This window comes from Tachyglossus aculeatus, chromosome 1, assembly GCF_015852505.1.
Source record: "Tachyglossus aculeatus isolate mTacAcu1 chromosome 1, mTacAcu1.pri, whole genome shotgun sequence".
Classification (NCBI taxonomy): domain Eukaryota; kingdom Metazoa; phylum Chordata; class Mammalia; order Monotremata; family Tachyglossidae; genus Tachyglossus; species Tachyglossus aculeatus.
This window is the reverse complement of record NC_052066.1, coordinates 69,630,108-69,647,785: the sequence shown is the minus strand read 5'-3', so window position 1 is coordinate 69,647,785 and position 17,678 is coordinate 69,630,108. Positions and strand designations below refer to the sequence as shown.

Below are 17,678 nucleotides of genomic sequence, written 5' to 3'. Positions count from 1 at the left end.
TGAGCCCGCTGTTGGGTAGGGACCGTCTCTATATGTCGCCAACTTGGACTTCCCAAGCGCTTAGTCCAGTGCTCAGCACACAGTAAGCGCTCAATAAATACGATTGAATGAATGAATGAATGAGTGGCTAGAGCACGGGCCTGGGATTCAGAAGGTCATGGGTTCTAATTCCGGCCCCACCCCTTGTCTGTTGCGGGATCTGGAGCGAGTCACGTCATTTCTCTGGGCCTCAGTGACCTCATCTGTAAAATGGGGGATTGAGACTGTGAGCCCCACGTGGGACAGGGACTGTGTCCAACCCGATTTGCTAGCATCCACCCCAGCGCTTAGTACAGTGACTGGCACATAATAAACAATAATAATAATAATAATATGCCAGCATCCACCCCAGCGCTTAATACAGTGACTGGCACGTAATAAATAATAACAATAATGATGATTGTATTTGTTAAGCACTTAATACGTGCCAAGCACTGTTCCAAGCGCTGGAGTAAATACAAGGTAATCAGGTTGTCCCACGTGGGGCTCACAGTCTCAATCCCCATTTTACAGATGAGGGAACTGAGGCACAGAGAAGTGAAGTGACTTGCCCAAAGTCACACAGCAGAGAGGCGATGGAGCCGGGATCAGGCCTCCGACTCCCAAGTCCGGGCTCTTTCCGCTGGGCCAAGCTGCTTCTCTTGTATCGCGACAACCTGATCACCTTGTATCTCCCTCAGCGCTTACAACAGTGCTTGGCACATAGTAAGCGCTAAGCAGCCTGGCCTAGTGGCTTCTTATCCCAGCTCTGCCACTTGTCCGCTGAGTGACTTTGGGCAAGTCACTTCACTTCTCTCTGCCTCAGTTACTTCTCTGTAAAATGGGGATTCAAACTGTGAGCCCCATGTGGGACAACCTGATTACCTTGTATCCACCCCAGTGCTTAGAACAGTGCCTGGCACATAGTAAGTGCTTAGAAAAGGGCTTGGCACATAGTAAGTGCTGAACAAATGCCATCATCATTATTATATTAAGTGCTTAACAAATATTATTATCAATTATTATTATTAAATAATAATATCTCCCCCTTCTAGACTGTGAGCCCGCTGTTGGGTAGGGACCGCCTCTATATGTTGCCAACTTGTACTTTCCAAGCGCTTAGTACAGTACTCTGCACACAGTAAGCGCTCAATAAATACGATTGAATGAATGAATGAAATACCAACATTATTATCATTACTATCCACCCCAGTGCTTAGTACAGTGCCCTGCACACAGTAGAAGAGTGCTTGGCACGTAGTAACTGCTTAACAAATGCCATCATTGTTATTATAGTAAGTGCTTAACAAATACTATTATTATTAAATACCAACATCATTATTACTATTATTATAGCGTGGCTCAGTGGAAAGAGTCAGAGATCATGGGTTCAAATGCCGGCTCTGCCAATTGTCAGCTGTGTGACTTTGGGCAAGTCATTTAACTTCTCTGGGCCTTAGTTCCCTCATCTGTCAAATGGGGATGAAGACTGTGAGCCCCCCGGGGGACAACCTGATCACCTTGCAACCTCCCCAGCGCTTAGAACAGTGCTTTGCACATAGTAAGCACTTAATAAATGCTATTATGATTATTATTATTATTATCATTATCCACCCCAGTGCTTAGTACAGTGCCCTGCACACAGTGGAACAGGGCTTGTCACATAGTAAGCGCTTAGGAAACGCCATCATTATGATTATAGTAAGTGCTTAGGAAACGCCATCATTATGATTATAGTAAGCGCTTAAGAAACACCATCATTATGATTATAGTAAGTGCTTAACAAATGCCATTATTATTATTAAATACCAACATGATGATGATGATGATGATTATCCACCCCAGTGCTTAGTACAGTGCCCTGCACACAGTAGAACAGGGCTTGGCACATAGTAAGCACTTAGCAAACTCCATCATTATGATTATAGTAAGCGCTTAACAAATGCCATTATTATTATTACTAAATACCAACATGATGATGATGATGATTATCCACCCCAGGGCTTACCTCAGTGCCCTGCACACAGTAGAACAAGGCTTGGCGCATAGTAAGCGCTTAGCTAATGCCATCATTATGATTACAGTAAGTGCTTAACAAATGCTATTATTATTATTACTAAATATCAACATGATGATGGTGATCCATCCCAGGGCTTAGCACAGTGCCCTGCACACAGTACAACAGGGCTTGGCACATAGTAAGCGCTTAACAAATGCTATTATTATTATTATTATTATTAATAAATACCAACATGATGATGGTGATGATGATGACGATCCACCCCAGGGCTTAGCACAGTGCCCTGCACGCAGTAGGACAGGGCTTGGCACATAGTAAGCGCTTAGGAAACGCCAATTATGATTATAGTAAGCGCTTAACAAATGCTATTAATATTATTATTAATAAATACCAATATGATGATAATGATGATGATTATCTACCCCAGGACTTAGCACAGTGCCCTGCACGCAGTAGGACAGGGCTTGGCACATAGTAAGCGCTTAGCAAACGCCATCATTATGATCATAGTAAGCGCTTAACAAATGCTATCATTCTTATTACTAAATACCAACATGATGATGCCGATGATGATGATGATCCACCCCAGGGCTTAGCACAGTGCCCTGCACACAGCACGACAGGGCTTGGCACATAGTAAGCGCTTAGCAAACGCCATCATTATGATTATAGTAAGCGCTTAACAAATACTATTATTATTCTTACTAAACACCAACATTATGATGATGATGATGATGATGATGATCCACCCCTGGGCTTATGACAGTGCCCTGCACACAGTAGGACAGGGCTTGGCAGTTAGAAAGCGCTTAGCAAACGCCGTCATTATGATTGTTATTATTAACTGCTGGCTGGCTGGATGGGAGGGAGGGAGGGAGGGAGGGAGTGAGGGTCGGTGGGTGGGTGGGTGGGTGGTCGAGGTGTGTGGGTGGTTGGGGCGGCGTTGGCGGCGGCCCCCCGGGCCGGTGGGAACGGGTGTTTGCGGGCAGGGTTTCCGGAGGACGGGCGGAGGGAGGGAGGGAGGGAGGGACGGACAGGGGGGAGGGTCGGAGGAGGGGCGGGGCGGGGTGCGGGGTGGGGGCTGGGGGGTCCCGGTCCCGGTCCCAGCATGTCGGCCTGACGCCCAGCCGGGGCCGGAGCGGAGCGGAGCGGAGCGGGCCGGGCCGGGCCCAGCCGCCCCCGCACGCCACGCCACGCCACGCCACGCCAGGCCACGCCAGGCCCGGACCAGGTACCCGCCGGGGGACCGGGGGACCGGGGGGCCGCGGACGATGGGCAGAAGGGCAGGACGGAGGCAGGGCGGAACGGGACGGGACAGGGCCCGCCCCCCCCACCCCCCACCAGCCCTGCCCTCCCCTCCCCTCCCCCAGCCGGCCCCTGTGCCCACACACGCACACACACACACAGACCCTCCCTCATGGCTCCCACCTCGGGGGCCCCGGCCTTCCCGGGGACACCTCCTCCTCTCCCTCCTTTCCACCTTCTCTACCTCCTCCTCTTCCTCTCCTCCTCTTCTCCACATCCTCCTCTTCTCCACATCCTCCTCTTCTCTCCATCTTCCTCTCCCTCCTCTTATCTACCTCCTCTTCTATCTTTCCCTCCTCTTCTCCACATCCTCCTCTTCTCTCCATCTTCCTCTCCCTCCTCCTCTCCCTCCTCTCCTCCTCTTATCTACCTCCTCTTCTATCTTTCCCTCCTCTTCTCCACCTCCTCCTCTCCCTTCTTTCCTTCCTCTCCCTCCTCCTCTTCTTCCTCCTCTTCTCCTCCTCCTCCTCTCCCTCCTACTCTTCTTTCTTCATCTCCTCTCCACCTCCTCTCCCTTTTCTTCCTCTCCCTCCTCTTCTCCACCTCCTCCTCCTCTTCTTCCTCCTCTTCCCCTCCCTCCTCACCTACCTCCTCCTCTTCCTCTTCTCCACCTGCTCCTCTACCACCTCCTCTTTTTCGTCCTCTTCTCCACTTCCTCCCCTCCTCTTCTCCACCTCCTCTTCTTTTTCTCCACCTCCTCCTCTTCTCCTTCTCTTCCTTTCCTTCCTCCTCTTCTCCACATCCTCCTCCTTCTCTACCTCCTCCTCTTCCCTCCATCTTCCTCTCCCTCCACTCCTTCCTCTCCCTCCTTCTCTTCCTCTTCACCTCCTCCTCTTCTTCCTTTCCCTCCTCTTCTCCACCTTCTCCACTTCCTTCTCTCCTTCCTCTCCCTCCTCCTCTTCTTCCTCCTCTTCTCCTCCTCTCCTTTCTTTCCCTCTTCTCCACCTCCTCTCCCTTCTTTTCCTCTCCCTCCTCTTCTTCACCTCCTCCTCCACCTCTTCCTCCTCTTCTCTACCTCCTCCTCTTCCTCTCCCTCCTCCTCACCTACCTCCTCCTCTTCTCCACCACCTCCTCCTATACCTCCTCCTCTTCTTCCTCCTCTTCCTCTCCCTCCTCCTCACCCACCTCCTCCTCTTCCTTTTCTCCACCTGCTTCTCTACCTCCTCCTCTTTTTCATCCTCTTCCCCACCTCCTCCTCCTCTTCTTCTCTACCTCTTCCTCCTTCCTCTGCTCCTCCTCCACCCCCTTTACTCATTCATTCAATCGTATTTACTGAGCGCTTACTGTGTGCAGAGCACTGTACTAAGCACTTGGAAAGTACAATACAGCAGTAAAGACAGCCAATCCATGCCCACAACGAGGTCATGGTCTGGGGGTGGGGGGGTGGGGGGAGACAGACATCAATACAAATAAACAGGCATCAATATAGATGAATAGAATTATAGGTATATACAAGTATACATAAGTGCAGTGAGGCAGGAAGAGCGGGGAAGAACAAAGGGAGTGATTCATGGTGAGTTGGAAGGGAGGGGAGCCGAGGAGAAATGGGGCTTAGTGTGGGAAGGCCTCTTGGAGGAGGTGAGCCTTCACTGGGGCTTTGAAAGTGGGAATTGTGATATTGGTGGATTTGAGGAGGGAAGGCGTTCCAGGCCAGAGGTAGGACGTGGGCCAGGGTACAGCGGCGAGACAGGCAACAGACTTCATCCTCCTCCTTCTCCACCATCTCATCATCTTCCTCCTCCTCCCCCTTCCCCCAACCCCCTCATGGCACAGGTCTCCCTCTCGCTTCTCTGGAGAGGAACTCTTCCACTCCTTCCCGGTGCTCAAGTGCCAAGACCATGGGCTTGGGAGTCAGGGGATGTGGGTTCTAATCCCGGCTCTGCCACTTGTCTGCTCTGTGACCTTGGGCAAGCCACTTCACTTCTCTGTGCCTCAGTTCCCTCGTCTGTCAAATGGGGATGAAAACTGTGAGCCCACGTGGGACAACCTGATTATCGTGTATCTAGCCCAGTGCTTGGAACAGCGCTTGGCACATAGTAAGTGCTTAGCAAATACCATCGTTATTAATTATGGTTATTATTCCCATCTCTCCGACTCCTCTCTTCTTCCCTCACCTACACACTTCCCTGTTTCCTCCCTCCCCTGCCCCATCTCCTCTTCAACGACCAGAAATCTCCTTTCCCTCTTTCTTTCCTTCGACCCCCTCAACACTCCCCCACCCCTCCAGCAGCCGCAGAGCTCTTCCGATTTCCCAGCTTCCCCCTTTTCCCTCACAGGGATTACTCCCCACCCTCCATCCTCCTCACTTGTGCACCGCCCCCCCCAATAATAATAATTGTGGTATTTGTTAAGTGCGTGTGTGCCAAGCACTGTACTAAGCAATGGGGTAGATACAAGCAAATTGGGTTGGACACAGTCCTTGTCCCACTTGGGACTCACAGTTTCAACCCCCATATTATTATTGTTGTTATTATTATTAATAATAATAATAATTGTATTTATTGAGCGCGTACTGTGTGCAAAGCACTGTACCAAGTGCTTGAGAGAGTACAGTAGAACATCAAACACATTCGCTGCCCGAAACGAGCTCACAGTCTAGAAGGTAACCGAGGCACAGAGAAGCGAAGGGACTTTTCCGAGGTTCCGCAGCAGACAGGTGGCGGAGCTGGGATTAGAACCCATGACCTTCTGACCCCCCAGGCCTGTGCTCTTTCCACTACACCGTGCTGCTTCTCTACACCACGCCCCAGTATGGACTCTCCCGTCGTCTCCCTCGCCACATTAGAACCCAGGTCCTTCCGAGTCCCAGGCCCGAGCTCTGTCCACCAGGCCACACTGATATTCAATCATTCAGTCGTATCTATTGAATGCTTACTGTGTGCAAAACACTGCTATGGTACTCTCCCAAGCGCTTGGTACAGAGCTGTGCACACAGTAAGTGCTCCGTAAATGCAACTGATTGATCCATAATCCGGGGAAACTTCTTTATCTTTCTTTTACACTCCCATCCACACTCATACAAAGAATGTTCTCTATGTCCGACGTGATTGGCCTGTATTTACCCCAGTGCTTAAAACGGTGCCTGACACGTAGTCAGCGCTTAACAAATACCATTATTATTAGTATTTCCTTCTCTCCACTCTGCTGCCATCTCTCTCCTCTTCCTACCACCTCCTCCCCCCCAAATCACTCTCTTTATCCACCCCCCATCCATCCATCCATCCGTCCATCTATACATCCACTCCACTACAGAGTAGGAAACCATCCCACAGACAATATCTGTAGGACCTTGTCTGTCTTTGTCACATTGTGGGTCTGTTTAGAGTCAGAGGGTATGGTGAATTTCCTTGGAAAATCGAACATTTGCCTTTGATTTGACTCTGGGTTCCTTTTTTACCATCTTTTAAACAGAAATTCCTCCACGCTTTGAGTGATGGCTCGATGTTACTGGTAATTCAGTAAGAATTGGGGCTGAGCTTTACCGAAGCCTCTATCTGTTTCTTTTATCCGATCAGTCAACGATCAATTAAGTGCTTATTCTGCACAGAGCACTGTTCTGAGCGCTTGGGAGAGTATAATACAAGAGAATAAGCAGACACACTCTCTGCCCATAATGAATTTACAGGCTAGAGAACTGTATCTTTCATTTATTCAGTCAGGCAATTGTATTGAGCGCTTACTGTGTGCAGGGCACTGTACTAAGCGTGTGGAAATTACAATTCGGCAACAGATAGAGACAATCCCTGCCCAACAACGGGTTCACGGTCTAGAAGGGGGAGAGAGACAACAAAACAAAACAAGTGGACATCAGTAGCATCAAAGTAGATAAATAGAATCAAGAAGGATCGCAAAGACGATTTCTTGACACAGAGGGAGCAGGAGCTAGAATAATTGTAAAAAGGATGGAAGAGGCACAGATCGTGAGGTTTAGTATTTAAGGTGTGTTTAAGAACACCTTCCCCGGCACCCGTCTGCCGACAGGTCTTCTCGGCCACGGGAACGGAGTAAGTAGAAAATAGTGCAGAAATGCGGTCTACTCGTCTAGTGGGTTGTCCTCCTTTTCCAGAGAGATACCGATCAGGTCTGAGGACCCACAGTGGGATTTTCCAGGGGAAACAGAGCTGGTGGAAAGCTCTCAACAAATATCGTAATAATTATCATCATCATTATTATGGTTTTGAGAAGTCGAGGGCTCTCCGGAAGGCACCCGTAGAAACCATCTTGAAGTCTTGAACTATCTTGAAGTCCTTTTTTTTTTGAACTTAGATATGGCCTTATAATCATGACTTTTAGAGAACCAATCCTTGGTCTCCAGGAGATTTTCCCTGGGGGTGGAGAGCAGAAGTGGTTGTCTTGATCTCTCTCTTTCTCAGAAAGTTGAGCAGAAATTGTCTTTTTCCCAATACAGCTCAATATCAGCTGGGCAGACCATCGCTACCACTCAGGTTTTCGCGTTTGCAGATGCTCTGGTCAAATAATCCTGCCTCTTTTCCACCCCTACTTCCTCCCCACTAGAAGAATTGTTACCGTGGAATTTACGCAGGCCTTCATCCATGCCCGACGCTGTGCCGAGCCCTGAGGTAGATAGAAGATAATCCCCCCCACTTCCTAGCCTGTGGCTTTCCTGTCTGTCTTCCCTCACCCCAAGCTCACCTCAACACTTCCCCTCTCCCCTTCTTGGCTTTTCTTTTCGTCGTCGAAGCAATTTTAGCAAGTGCCGCTCTCGCCAACAATGCCACGAGTCCCTTCCCATCTTTTGGGACTGCGGACCCAAAACGGGGGTGAGGCTGGACTGGGGGGAGCAGGTGGGGGGTCCCCAGGTAGTGGCAGAGGGAGAGGAGGTCTGGGAAGGGGGGTTGCCGCTCCGGCTCTTCCCTAATTCCACCTCGGTTCCAGCCCTCCCCCTCTCCCACCCACCACCACCTCCCCAGCTTTCCAAGACAAAGCCGCGGAAGGGTTGGCAGAGATGGTGACAGCCTTGTCTTGTCTTACGCCGTCGAGTCGTCTCCGACCCATAGCGACGCCACGGACGCATCTCTCCCAGAACGCCCCCTCTCCATCTGCAGTCGTTCCGGTAGTGGATCCATAGAGTTTTCTCGGTAAAAATACGGAAGCGGTTGGCCATTGCCTCCTTTTGCACGGTAAACTCGAGTCTCTGCCCCTTGACTCTGTCCCGTGCCACCGCTGCCCTGCACGGGGGAGTTTTGACTCGTGACAGATTGCCTGCCACTCGCCAGCCGCTGACCAAGCTCGGAATGGAACATGTAGGCCTCTGCCTGACTCTCCCTCCCATAGTCAAGACTGGTAATAATAATAATAATAATGGCATTTATTAAGCGCTTACTATGTGCAAAGCACTGTTCTAAGCGCTGGAGAGGTTACAAAGTGATCCGGTTGTCCCACGGGGGGCTCACAGTCTTAATCCCCATTTTACAGATGAGGTGACTAGAGTCACTAGTCACTAGAGTACTAGACACTCTCCAGGTGCGACCCTGAGAGGGGATGGTGACAGTAGCGGTTGTTAAAAAAGTCCACATTAAAAGAATGGAAAAATCTATCGGAGCGGGCAGGTGGAGAGTTTAGCAGCGGGACAGGGAGGCTACGGAGACAACACCGGCCTGGGAATCGGGGGACGTGGCTTCTAATCTGGGCTCTGCCCGTTGCCTGCGGTGTGACCTTGGGCAAGTCACTTCTCTGTGCCTCAGTTTCCTCCTTGGTAAAATGGGGATTCAAAGCCCGTCCTCATTCATTCGTTCAATAGTATTTATTGAGCGCTTACTGTGTGCAGAGCACTGTACTAAGCGCTTGGGAAGTACAAGTCGGCAACCTATAGAGACGGTCCCTACCCAACAACGGGCTCACAGTCTACAAGGGGGAGACAGACAACAAAGCAAAACATGTGAACAGGTGTCAGGTCATCAGAATAAATAGAAGTAAAGCTAGATGCACATCATTAACAAAATAGAATAGTAAATAGGTACCAGTAAAATTAATAGAGTAATAAATCTGTACAAACATATATACAGGTGCTGTGGGGAGGGGAAGGAGGTCAAGGCCCTGCTGAGAGCTCACCTCCTCCAGGAGGCCTTCCCAGACTGAGCCCCTTCCATCCTCTCCCCCTCGTCTCCCTCTCCATCCCCCCATCTTATCTCCCTCCCTTCCCCACAGCACCTGTATATATGTATATATGTTTGTACATATTTTTTACTCTATTTATTTAATTTATTTGTACATATCTATTCTATTTATTTTATTTTGTTAGTATGTTTGGTTTTGTTCTCTGTCTCCCCCTTTTAGACTGTGAGCCCACTGTTGGGTAGGGACTGTCTCTATATGTTGCCAATTTGTACTTCCCAAGTGCTTAGTACAGTGCTCTGCACATAGTAAGTGCTCAATAAATACGATTGATGATGATGATGATGGGGAGGAGGAGAGGAAAAGGGGGGCTCAGTCTGGGAAGGCCTCTTGGAGGAGGTGAGCTCTCAGTAGCTTGGAGGAAGCTCTCAGTCCTCCCTCCTGACTGTGAGCCCCAGGTGGGACAGGGACTGCGTCCAACCTACCTCGTGTTTTATTCAAGTGCTTTCGAACAGTGCTGGACACGTAATAAGCACTTACCAAAACACCATAAAAAAAGAGAAGAAGGAGGGAGGGAAGTTTGGATGTGGGGAAGATGGGGCAAGAAATCCAGAACGGGTGGGTGGGACAGAGGGGGAAGGGGACGTGGAGGGTGTGGGTTGGGCTACGATGCTGGGAGGTTGTGTTCTTTGTATGTCACCCAACGTTGCCGCCATGTATCCTACTTATTTTATCCTACTTATTCTATCCTACTTATTTTATTTTATTTTGTTGGTATGTTTGGTTCTGTTCTCTGTCTCCCCCTTTTAGACTGTGAGCCCACTGTTGGGTAGGGACTGTCTCTGTGTGATGCCAATTTGTACTTCCCAAGCGCTTAGTACAGTGCTCTGCACATAGTAAGAGCTCAATAAATACGATTGATTGATTGATTGATTGATTGATGTAACTCCCGGTATCCCTGAAAGTGTGTGAGGAGGTGGTGAGGAGCGTGGTTCGGTGCGTGGCGAAGAGAGGCGGGAGAAACCCAAGCTGCAGTCTTAGACGACGTGATCTCGGGGAGAGTGTTAGAAACAGGGAGGAACGATTTCGTCCGGATCCTAAAGTGACCAAAGAACCAGTTGGTGGTTGCTCAAATACGGGTGTTGTAACTTCCCTTTGCCCTGAGGAGATTTCAGAAAGAATATTGTGAATGCCATTTGATGGCCACTTTCAGAAAGGGCTAGCAGGTTGTTCATGTTTGGACTTTTAAGCGGTAATAACTGGACCAGTGCGGTTGGCAGACATTTTCCATTTCTCGAACTAGGGATTTGAGAGGGGTTTTTAGATCATCATCATCAATCGTATTTATTGAGCGCTTACTGTGTGCAGAGCACTGGACTAAGTGCTTGGGAAGTACAAATTGGCAACATATAGAGACAGTCCCTACCCAACAGTGGGCTCACAGTCTAAAAGGGGGAGACAGAGCACAAAACCAAACATACTAACAAAATAAAATAAATAGAATAGATATGTACAAGTAAAATAAATAAATAAAGTAATAAATATGTACAAACATCTATACATATATACAGGTGCTGTGGGGAAGGGAAGGAGGTAAGATGGGGGGGATGGAGAGGGGGACGAGGGGGAGAGGAAGGAAGGGGCTCAGTCTGGGAAGGCCTCCTGGAGGAGGTGAGCTCTCAGTAGGGCCTTGAAGGGAAGAGGCCCTTCAAGGATGAGGGCTACATCCATAATTGCTGTTCCAGACCCGGAAGACCCAGCTTTCTCTAGAAAAAAGTCAGTCGGTCAATCAGTTGTATTATTGAGCATTTCCTATGCGCTGAGCACTGTACTAAGCTCTTGGGAGAATACAGTATAGCAGACACATTCCCTGCCCACAGTATGCTTACTGTGTAGACAGGGGAGACAGACATTATTCATTCACTCAGTCAGTCATATTTATTAAGCACTTACCGTGTGCAGAGCACTGTATTAAGCGCTTGGGAGAGTAAATATAACAATAAACACATTTCCTGCCCAAAATGAGCTTACAGTCTAGAGGGGGAAACAGACATTAATACAAATAAATAAAATTACACATATGTACTTAGGTATTACAGGGCTGGGAGGGGACGTTGAATTAAGGGAGGAGGTCAAGGCAAGGCAGAGAAGAGTGGAAGAAGAGGAAAGAAGGGTTTTAGTCAGGGAAGGCCTCTTGGAGGAGATATGCCTTCAATGAGGCTTTGAAGGTGGGGAGAGTAATTTTCTGTCAGATATGAAGAGGGAGGACATTCCAGGCCAGAGACACTTTGTACTAAAAGTGTTTTATGTGCAGAGCCACAGATTCACTGAACTGAAGGAGTCCAAATCCATAGGACAGAGGGGAACGTATTTTTTCTAGCGCACACTTGCAGCCCCACAGCATTTATGTACATCTCCATAATGAATTTTAACGTCTGCTTCCCCCTCTAGACTGTAAGCTCATAATGGGCAGGGAAAGTGTCTACCAACGCGGTCATATTGTACTCTCCCAAGCACTTAGCGCGGTGCTAAACACCATGGATCGTTGTGTAGAGGCTGTACAAAAGTAAAGTCAAAAGCCAGCGGGAAGCAGCGGGGCCTAGTGGAAGGAGCCCAGGCTTGGGAGTCAGAGGATCTGGGTTCTAATCCCAGCTCGGCCACTTGTCAGCCGCGTGACCTTGGGCAAGTCACTTCATTTCTCTGTGCCTCCGTAAAATGGGGATTAAAGACCGTGAGCCCCGTGTGGGACAGAGACTGCGTCCAACCTGATTATCTCGCGTCCACCCCAGCGCTGAGAACAGTTCCTGGCCCGTCGTAAGCTCCGAACAAACGTCACAAGTATTATTATTAAGGTAGGCACGCGAACAGGATCCAGCAGTGACTCCAAAGTACCCTAGTTATTTGTACGAAGGAGAAGAGGGATTGATCGACAAACGCGCTCCTTTTTTTTTTTGACAGATCGCAAGGCTGTAGGATGGCAGGAGAACAGAAACCCTCATGCAACCTCCTGGAGCAGTTTCTTTTATTAGCCAAAGGCACCAGTGGTTCGGCACTGACAACTCTCATCAGCCAAGTCTTAGAGGCTCCTGGAGTCTACGTGTTCGGCGAGCTGCTGGCGTTGTCCAACGTGCAGGAGGTAAGCTCACGACCCAGTCCCTTCCTTTGCCCCCTTGCCGAATCTCTAAGGAATTGTAGGATCGCGGAGCGGGAAGAGCTTTTTTTTTTTTTGGATGGCATTTACTAAGCGCTTACTATGTGCAAAGCACTGTTCTAAGCGCTGGGGAGGTTCCAAGGTGATCAGGTTGTCCCACGGGGGGCTCACAGTCTTCATCCCCATATTACAGATGAGGTCACTGAGGCATAGAGAGGTTAAGTGGCTTGCCCAAAGTCACCCAGCTGACAAGTGGTGGAGCTGGGATTTGAACCCATGACCTCTGACTCCAAAGCCCGGGCTCTTTCCACCGAGCCACGCTGCTTCTTTAACGAAGAACCTTCGTTAAGCTGGGGGAGGCGAAGAGGCTGGGGGTGAAGAAATTAAGGATCTATTCCTGGCTCCTTCCCGCCCATCCCTGCTCCACACCTGACGTTTCCCCCTCCCCCCCCACCTTCAACCTCCACATAATAATAATAATGGCATTTATTAAGCGCTTACTATGTGCAAAGCACTGTTCTAAGCGCTGGGGAGGTTACAAGGTGATCAGGTTGTCCCCGGGGTTGGGGGCTCACAGTCTTCATCCCCATTTGACAGATGAGGGAACTAAGGCCCGGAGAAGTTAAATGACTTGCCCAAAGTCACACAGCTGACAATTGGCAGAGCCGGGATTTGAACCCATGACCTCACCCCTCCCTTCTCTCCAAGCATCCAGCCCAGTATCCTGCTCGCAGAAAACAGGCTGTAAATCCGGCACGGGCAGGAGTTGTCTCTCTTTATCACTGAATTGTACTTTCCAAGCGCTTAGTACAGGGCTCCGCACACAGTAAGTGCTTGATAAATACGATTGAGTGAGGGTTATAGAAGCAGCGTGGCTCAGTGGAAAGAGCCCGCGCTTGGGAGTCAGAGGTCATGGGTTCTAATCCCGGCTCCGTCACTTGTCTGCTGTGTGACTTTGGGCAAGTCACTCACTTCTCTGGGCCTCAGTTACCGCATCTGTAAAATGGGGATGAAGACTGTGAGCCCCACGTAGGACAACCTGATCACCTTGTATCCTTCCCCCAGCGCTTAGAATAGTGCTTTGCACATAGTAAGCGCTTAACAAATGCCATCATTATTATTATATTATTATTAACCTACAGTTAAGACTGTGAGCCCCACCGTGGGCCAACCTGATCACTTTGTAACCCCCCCAGCGCTTAGAACAGTGCTTTGCACAGAGTAAGCGCTCAATAAATGCCATTATTATTATTAATATTATTATTATTAACCTACTCCCCTTTTGGTGGTCAGTGAGGATTATTTTCATTAAAGCACTCGGTATTCTAGCAGCCTGGCCTAGTGGATAGTTTAAAATAGGGATTAATGATAAAAATAATCAATCAATCAATCAATCGTATTTATTGAGCGCTTACTGTGTGCAAAGCACTGTACTAAGCGCTTGGGAAGTACAAGTTGGCAACCTATAGAGACGGTCCCTACCCCACAGTGGGCTCACAGTCTAAAAGGGGGAGACAGAGAACAAAACCAAATATACTAACAAAATAAAATAAATAGAATAGATATGTACAAGTAAAATAAATAAATAATTAGAGTAATAAATATGTACAATTATGGTATTTGTTAAGAGCTTACTATGTGCCAGGGACTGTACTAAGCGCTGGATAATAATTGTGGCATTTGTTAAGGGCTTACTTTGTGCCAGGCACGGTACTAAGCGCTAGGGTTGATAGATGTATATTAGGTTGGACACAGTCCGTGTCCCACACGGGGCTCGCAGTCTCGATCCCCATTTTACAGCTGAGGTAACTGAGGCACAGAGAAGTGAAGGGACTCGTCCAGGGTCACACGGAAGACAAGTGGCAGTGGCTGGATTAGAACCCATGACCTTCCGACTCTTAGGCCCATACTGTATCCACTCCGCCGTGCTGCCGAGAGTCCCATGCGGGACAGGGACTGCGTCCAACCCGATTTGCTTGTATCCACCCCAGTGCTTAGTACAGTGCCTGGCACATAGTAAGCGCTTAGTACAGTGCTCGCACACAGTAAGCGCTCAATAAATACGATTGATGATGCTTAACAAATACCACAATTATTGTTGTTGTTACTATTATTATTGTCGGTATTATTGCAGATAATAATAATAATAATGATGATGGCATTTATTAAGCGCTTCCTATCTGCAAAGCACTGTTCTAAGAGCAGGAGTAGATACAAGGTAATCAAGTTGTCCCACGGGGGGCTCACAGTCTTCATCCCCATTTTCCAGATGAGGTAACTGAGGCCCAGAGAAGTTAAGTGACATGCCCAAAGCCACACAGCTGACAGGTGGTGGAGCCGGGATTTGAACCCATGACCTCTGACTCCAAAGCCCGGGCTCTTTCCACTGAGCCACGCTGCTTCCCCTAATAATAATAATAATGACCGTAATACTAAAAATGCTAGACATTAATAGAGTCATGACAGCTTGTGCCCCAAAAGATGGTTGGGGTTCTTAGCATCAAGCTGTGTGACTTTTCTGAGCCTTTCATCTGGAGTTTTGATACCAGCCCAGTGATAATAATAATAATGATGGTATTTGTTAAGCGCTTACTATGTGCCCAGCACTGTTCTAAGCGCTGGTATGTTAAGGACCAGGAGAAAAATCCAGCAACCCCGGCAGAAGAATTTCCCCTGAGAAGCAGCATAGCCTAGGGGAAAGAGCACAGGGGAAAGAGAGTCAGAGGACCTGGGTTTGAATCTCAGCTCTGAGCCTGCTGTGTGACCTTGAGCAAGTCACTTCACTTCTCTGTGCCTCTGTTACCTCATCTGTAAAATGGGGATTCCCTCTCCTACTTCGGCGGTGAGCCCCATGTAGGATAGGGACTTTGAAGTGAATCTTTTTTTTTTTTAATGGTCTTCATTCAGCGCTTACTATGTGGCAGGCTCTGGGCGCTGTGATAGATACAAGGTAAGTGGGTCGGACAGAGTCCGTTTCCCACATAGGACTCACAGTCTTAGTCCCCATTTTACAGGTGAGGTAACGTGAAGTGACTTGCCCAAGGTCACGCGTTAGACAAGCGGCAGAGCCGGGATCAGAACCCAAGTGACTCGCCCACGGTCACAATTACTTGCACATATTTACTATTCTATTTATTTTATTTTGTTAATATGTTTTGTTTTGTTGTCTGTCTCCCCCTTCTAGACTGTGAGCCCATTGTTGGGTAGGGACCGTTTCTATATGTTGCCGACTTGTACTTCCCAAGCGCTTAGTACAGTGCTCTGTACACAGGAAGCACTCAATAAATCATCATCATCATCAATCGTATTTATTGAGCGCTTACTGTGTGCAGAGCACTGTACTAAGCGCTTGGGAAGTCCAAGCTGGCAACATATAGAGGCAGTCCCTACCCAACAGTGGGCTCACAGTCTAAAAGGGGGAGACAGAGAACAAAACCAAACATACTAACAAAATAAAATAAATACGATTGAATGAATGAATGAATGAATGAACAGCAGTCAACTGGCAAAGCTGGATTTGGAACCCAGGTCTTCTGACTCCCAAGCGCATGGTCTTTCCACTAGACCCCGCTGCTCCTCAGTTATCCTGATTATCTCATGTCTTCCCCAGTGCTTAGCACAGTGCGTGTGCTTTTGCCAACTTGTACTTCCCAAGCGCTTAGTACAGTGCTCTGCACACAGTAAGCGCTCAATAAATACGATTGATTGATTGATTGCCATTGTTATCATCGTTATTATTAATAAAATGATGTGCTGTGTTGCCTGCCTAGACAGACTACTCCGCCCCTTGAGCTCCACGCATCAGTTGCAGATAAATTGTCCCTCTGCCCCAGCTCGCCCACTCTTTCCGTGGCACAGTGGCTAGAGAGAAGGTCGTGGGTTCTAATCCCGGCTCCGCCACCTGTCTGCTGGGTGACCTTGGCCAAGTCACTTCATTTCTCCAGGCCTCAGTTTCCTCATCTGGAAAATGGGGGTTAAGAGCGTGAGCCCTACGTGGGATGGGCACCGAGTCCGACCTGACTACCTTAAATTCACCCCAGCGCTTAGAACAGTACTTGGCACATAGTAAGCGGCTTAACAAGGACGAGAAGCGGCGTGGCTCAGTGGAAAGAGCCCGGGCTTGGGAGTCAGAGGTCATGGGTGCTAATCCTGGCTCCGTCACTTGTCAGCTGTGTGACTTTGGGCAAGTCACTTCACTTCTCTGTGCCTCAGTTACCTCATCTGGAAAATGAGGATGAAGACTGTGAGCCCCACGTGGGACAACCTGATCACCTTGATTCCCCCAGTGCTTAGAACAATGCTTGGCACATAGGAAGCACTTTACAAATGCCATTATTATTATTATTATTAAGGACCATAATTATTATTCTTATTATTTCCAACATCGTGACAGCGAGGCGGCCCACGTCCACCGTGAGTTGCTGACAGAGCCCGGTGAAGAACAGTTGGGTGGTGGGGCAGTGCTTTCGAACTTCCATTTCAATGTGAGTTTGAGTCTGACGAATTTAACATCTGCTCCGATTCTTCACACCCAGAGCTGGTGTTCCCATTTGTCGACCCTGGCATTGAATCCCTTTCGGCAATGAGAGTAATAATTATAATAATTCTGGTATCTGTTAAAGCGCTTACTATGTGCCAGGCACCATACTAAGCGCTGGGGTGGATACAAGCAAATCGGGTTGGACACAGTCCCTGTCCCACGTAGGGCTCACGGTCTCTCTCAATCCCCATTTTCCAGATGAGGTAACTGAGGCCCAGAGAAGTGGAGCGACTTGCCCAAGCTCACGCCGCAGACAAGTAGTGGAGCCGGAATTAGAACCCGGGTCCTTCTGACCCTCAGGCCCAGGGTCCGTCTAATAGGCTCTGCTGCTTCCCAGGCTGGTTCCAGACTCGGCCTTCAGCTCTGTTGATGGTACAGGTGATTTAGCCTTACTATCAATCAATCAATCGTATTTATTGAGCGCCTACTGTGTGCAGAGCACTGTACTAAGCGCTTGGGAAGTACAAGTTGGCAACATATAGAGACGGTCCCTACCCAACAGTGGGCTCACAGTCTAAAAGGGGGAGAGAGAGAACAAAACCAAACATACTAACAAAATAAAATAGACT

The 17,678-nt window shown here is 48.7% G+C and overlaps 1 protein-coding gene across 5 annotated transcripts in view; it reads left to right on the top strand.

Annotated features, from left to right (window-relative positions):
* The first annotated feature begins 3,223 nt into the window (after positions 1-3,223).
* Positions 3,224-17,678, top strand: part of COPS7B (COP9 signalosome subunit 7B) — a 35,861-nt gene continuing 21,406 nt past the window's right edge. For 2 of the 5 annotated variants that reach the window (XM_038744886.1, XM_038744865.1), the window contains exons 1-2: positions 3,224-3,269; positions 12,377-12,554. In XM_038744886.1, the coding sequence (XP_038600814.1) occupies positions 12,416-12,554 (139 nt within the window). In that variant the 5' untranslated portion in view covers positions 3,224-3,269; positions 12,377-12,415. Of the gene's footprint in view, positions 3,270-12,179; positions 12,271-12,376; positions 12,555-17,678 lie in introns of those variants that run through there. The other 3 variants (XM_038744875.1, XM_038744856.1, XM_038744847.1) reach the window with 2 other exon arrangements.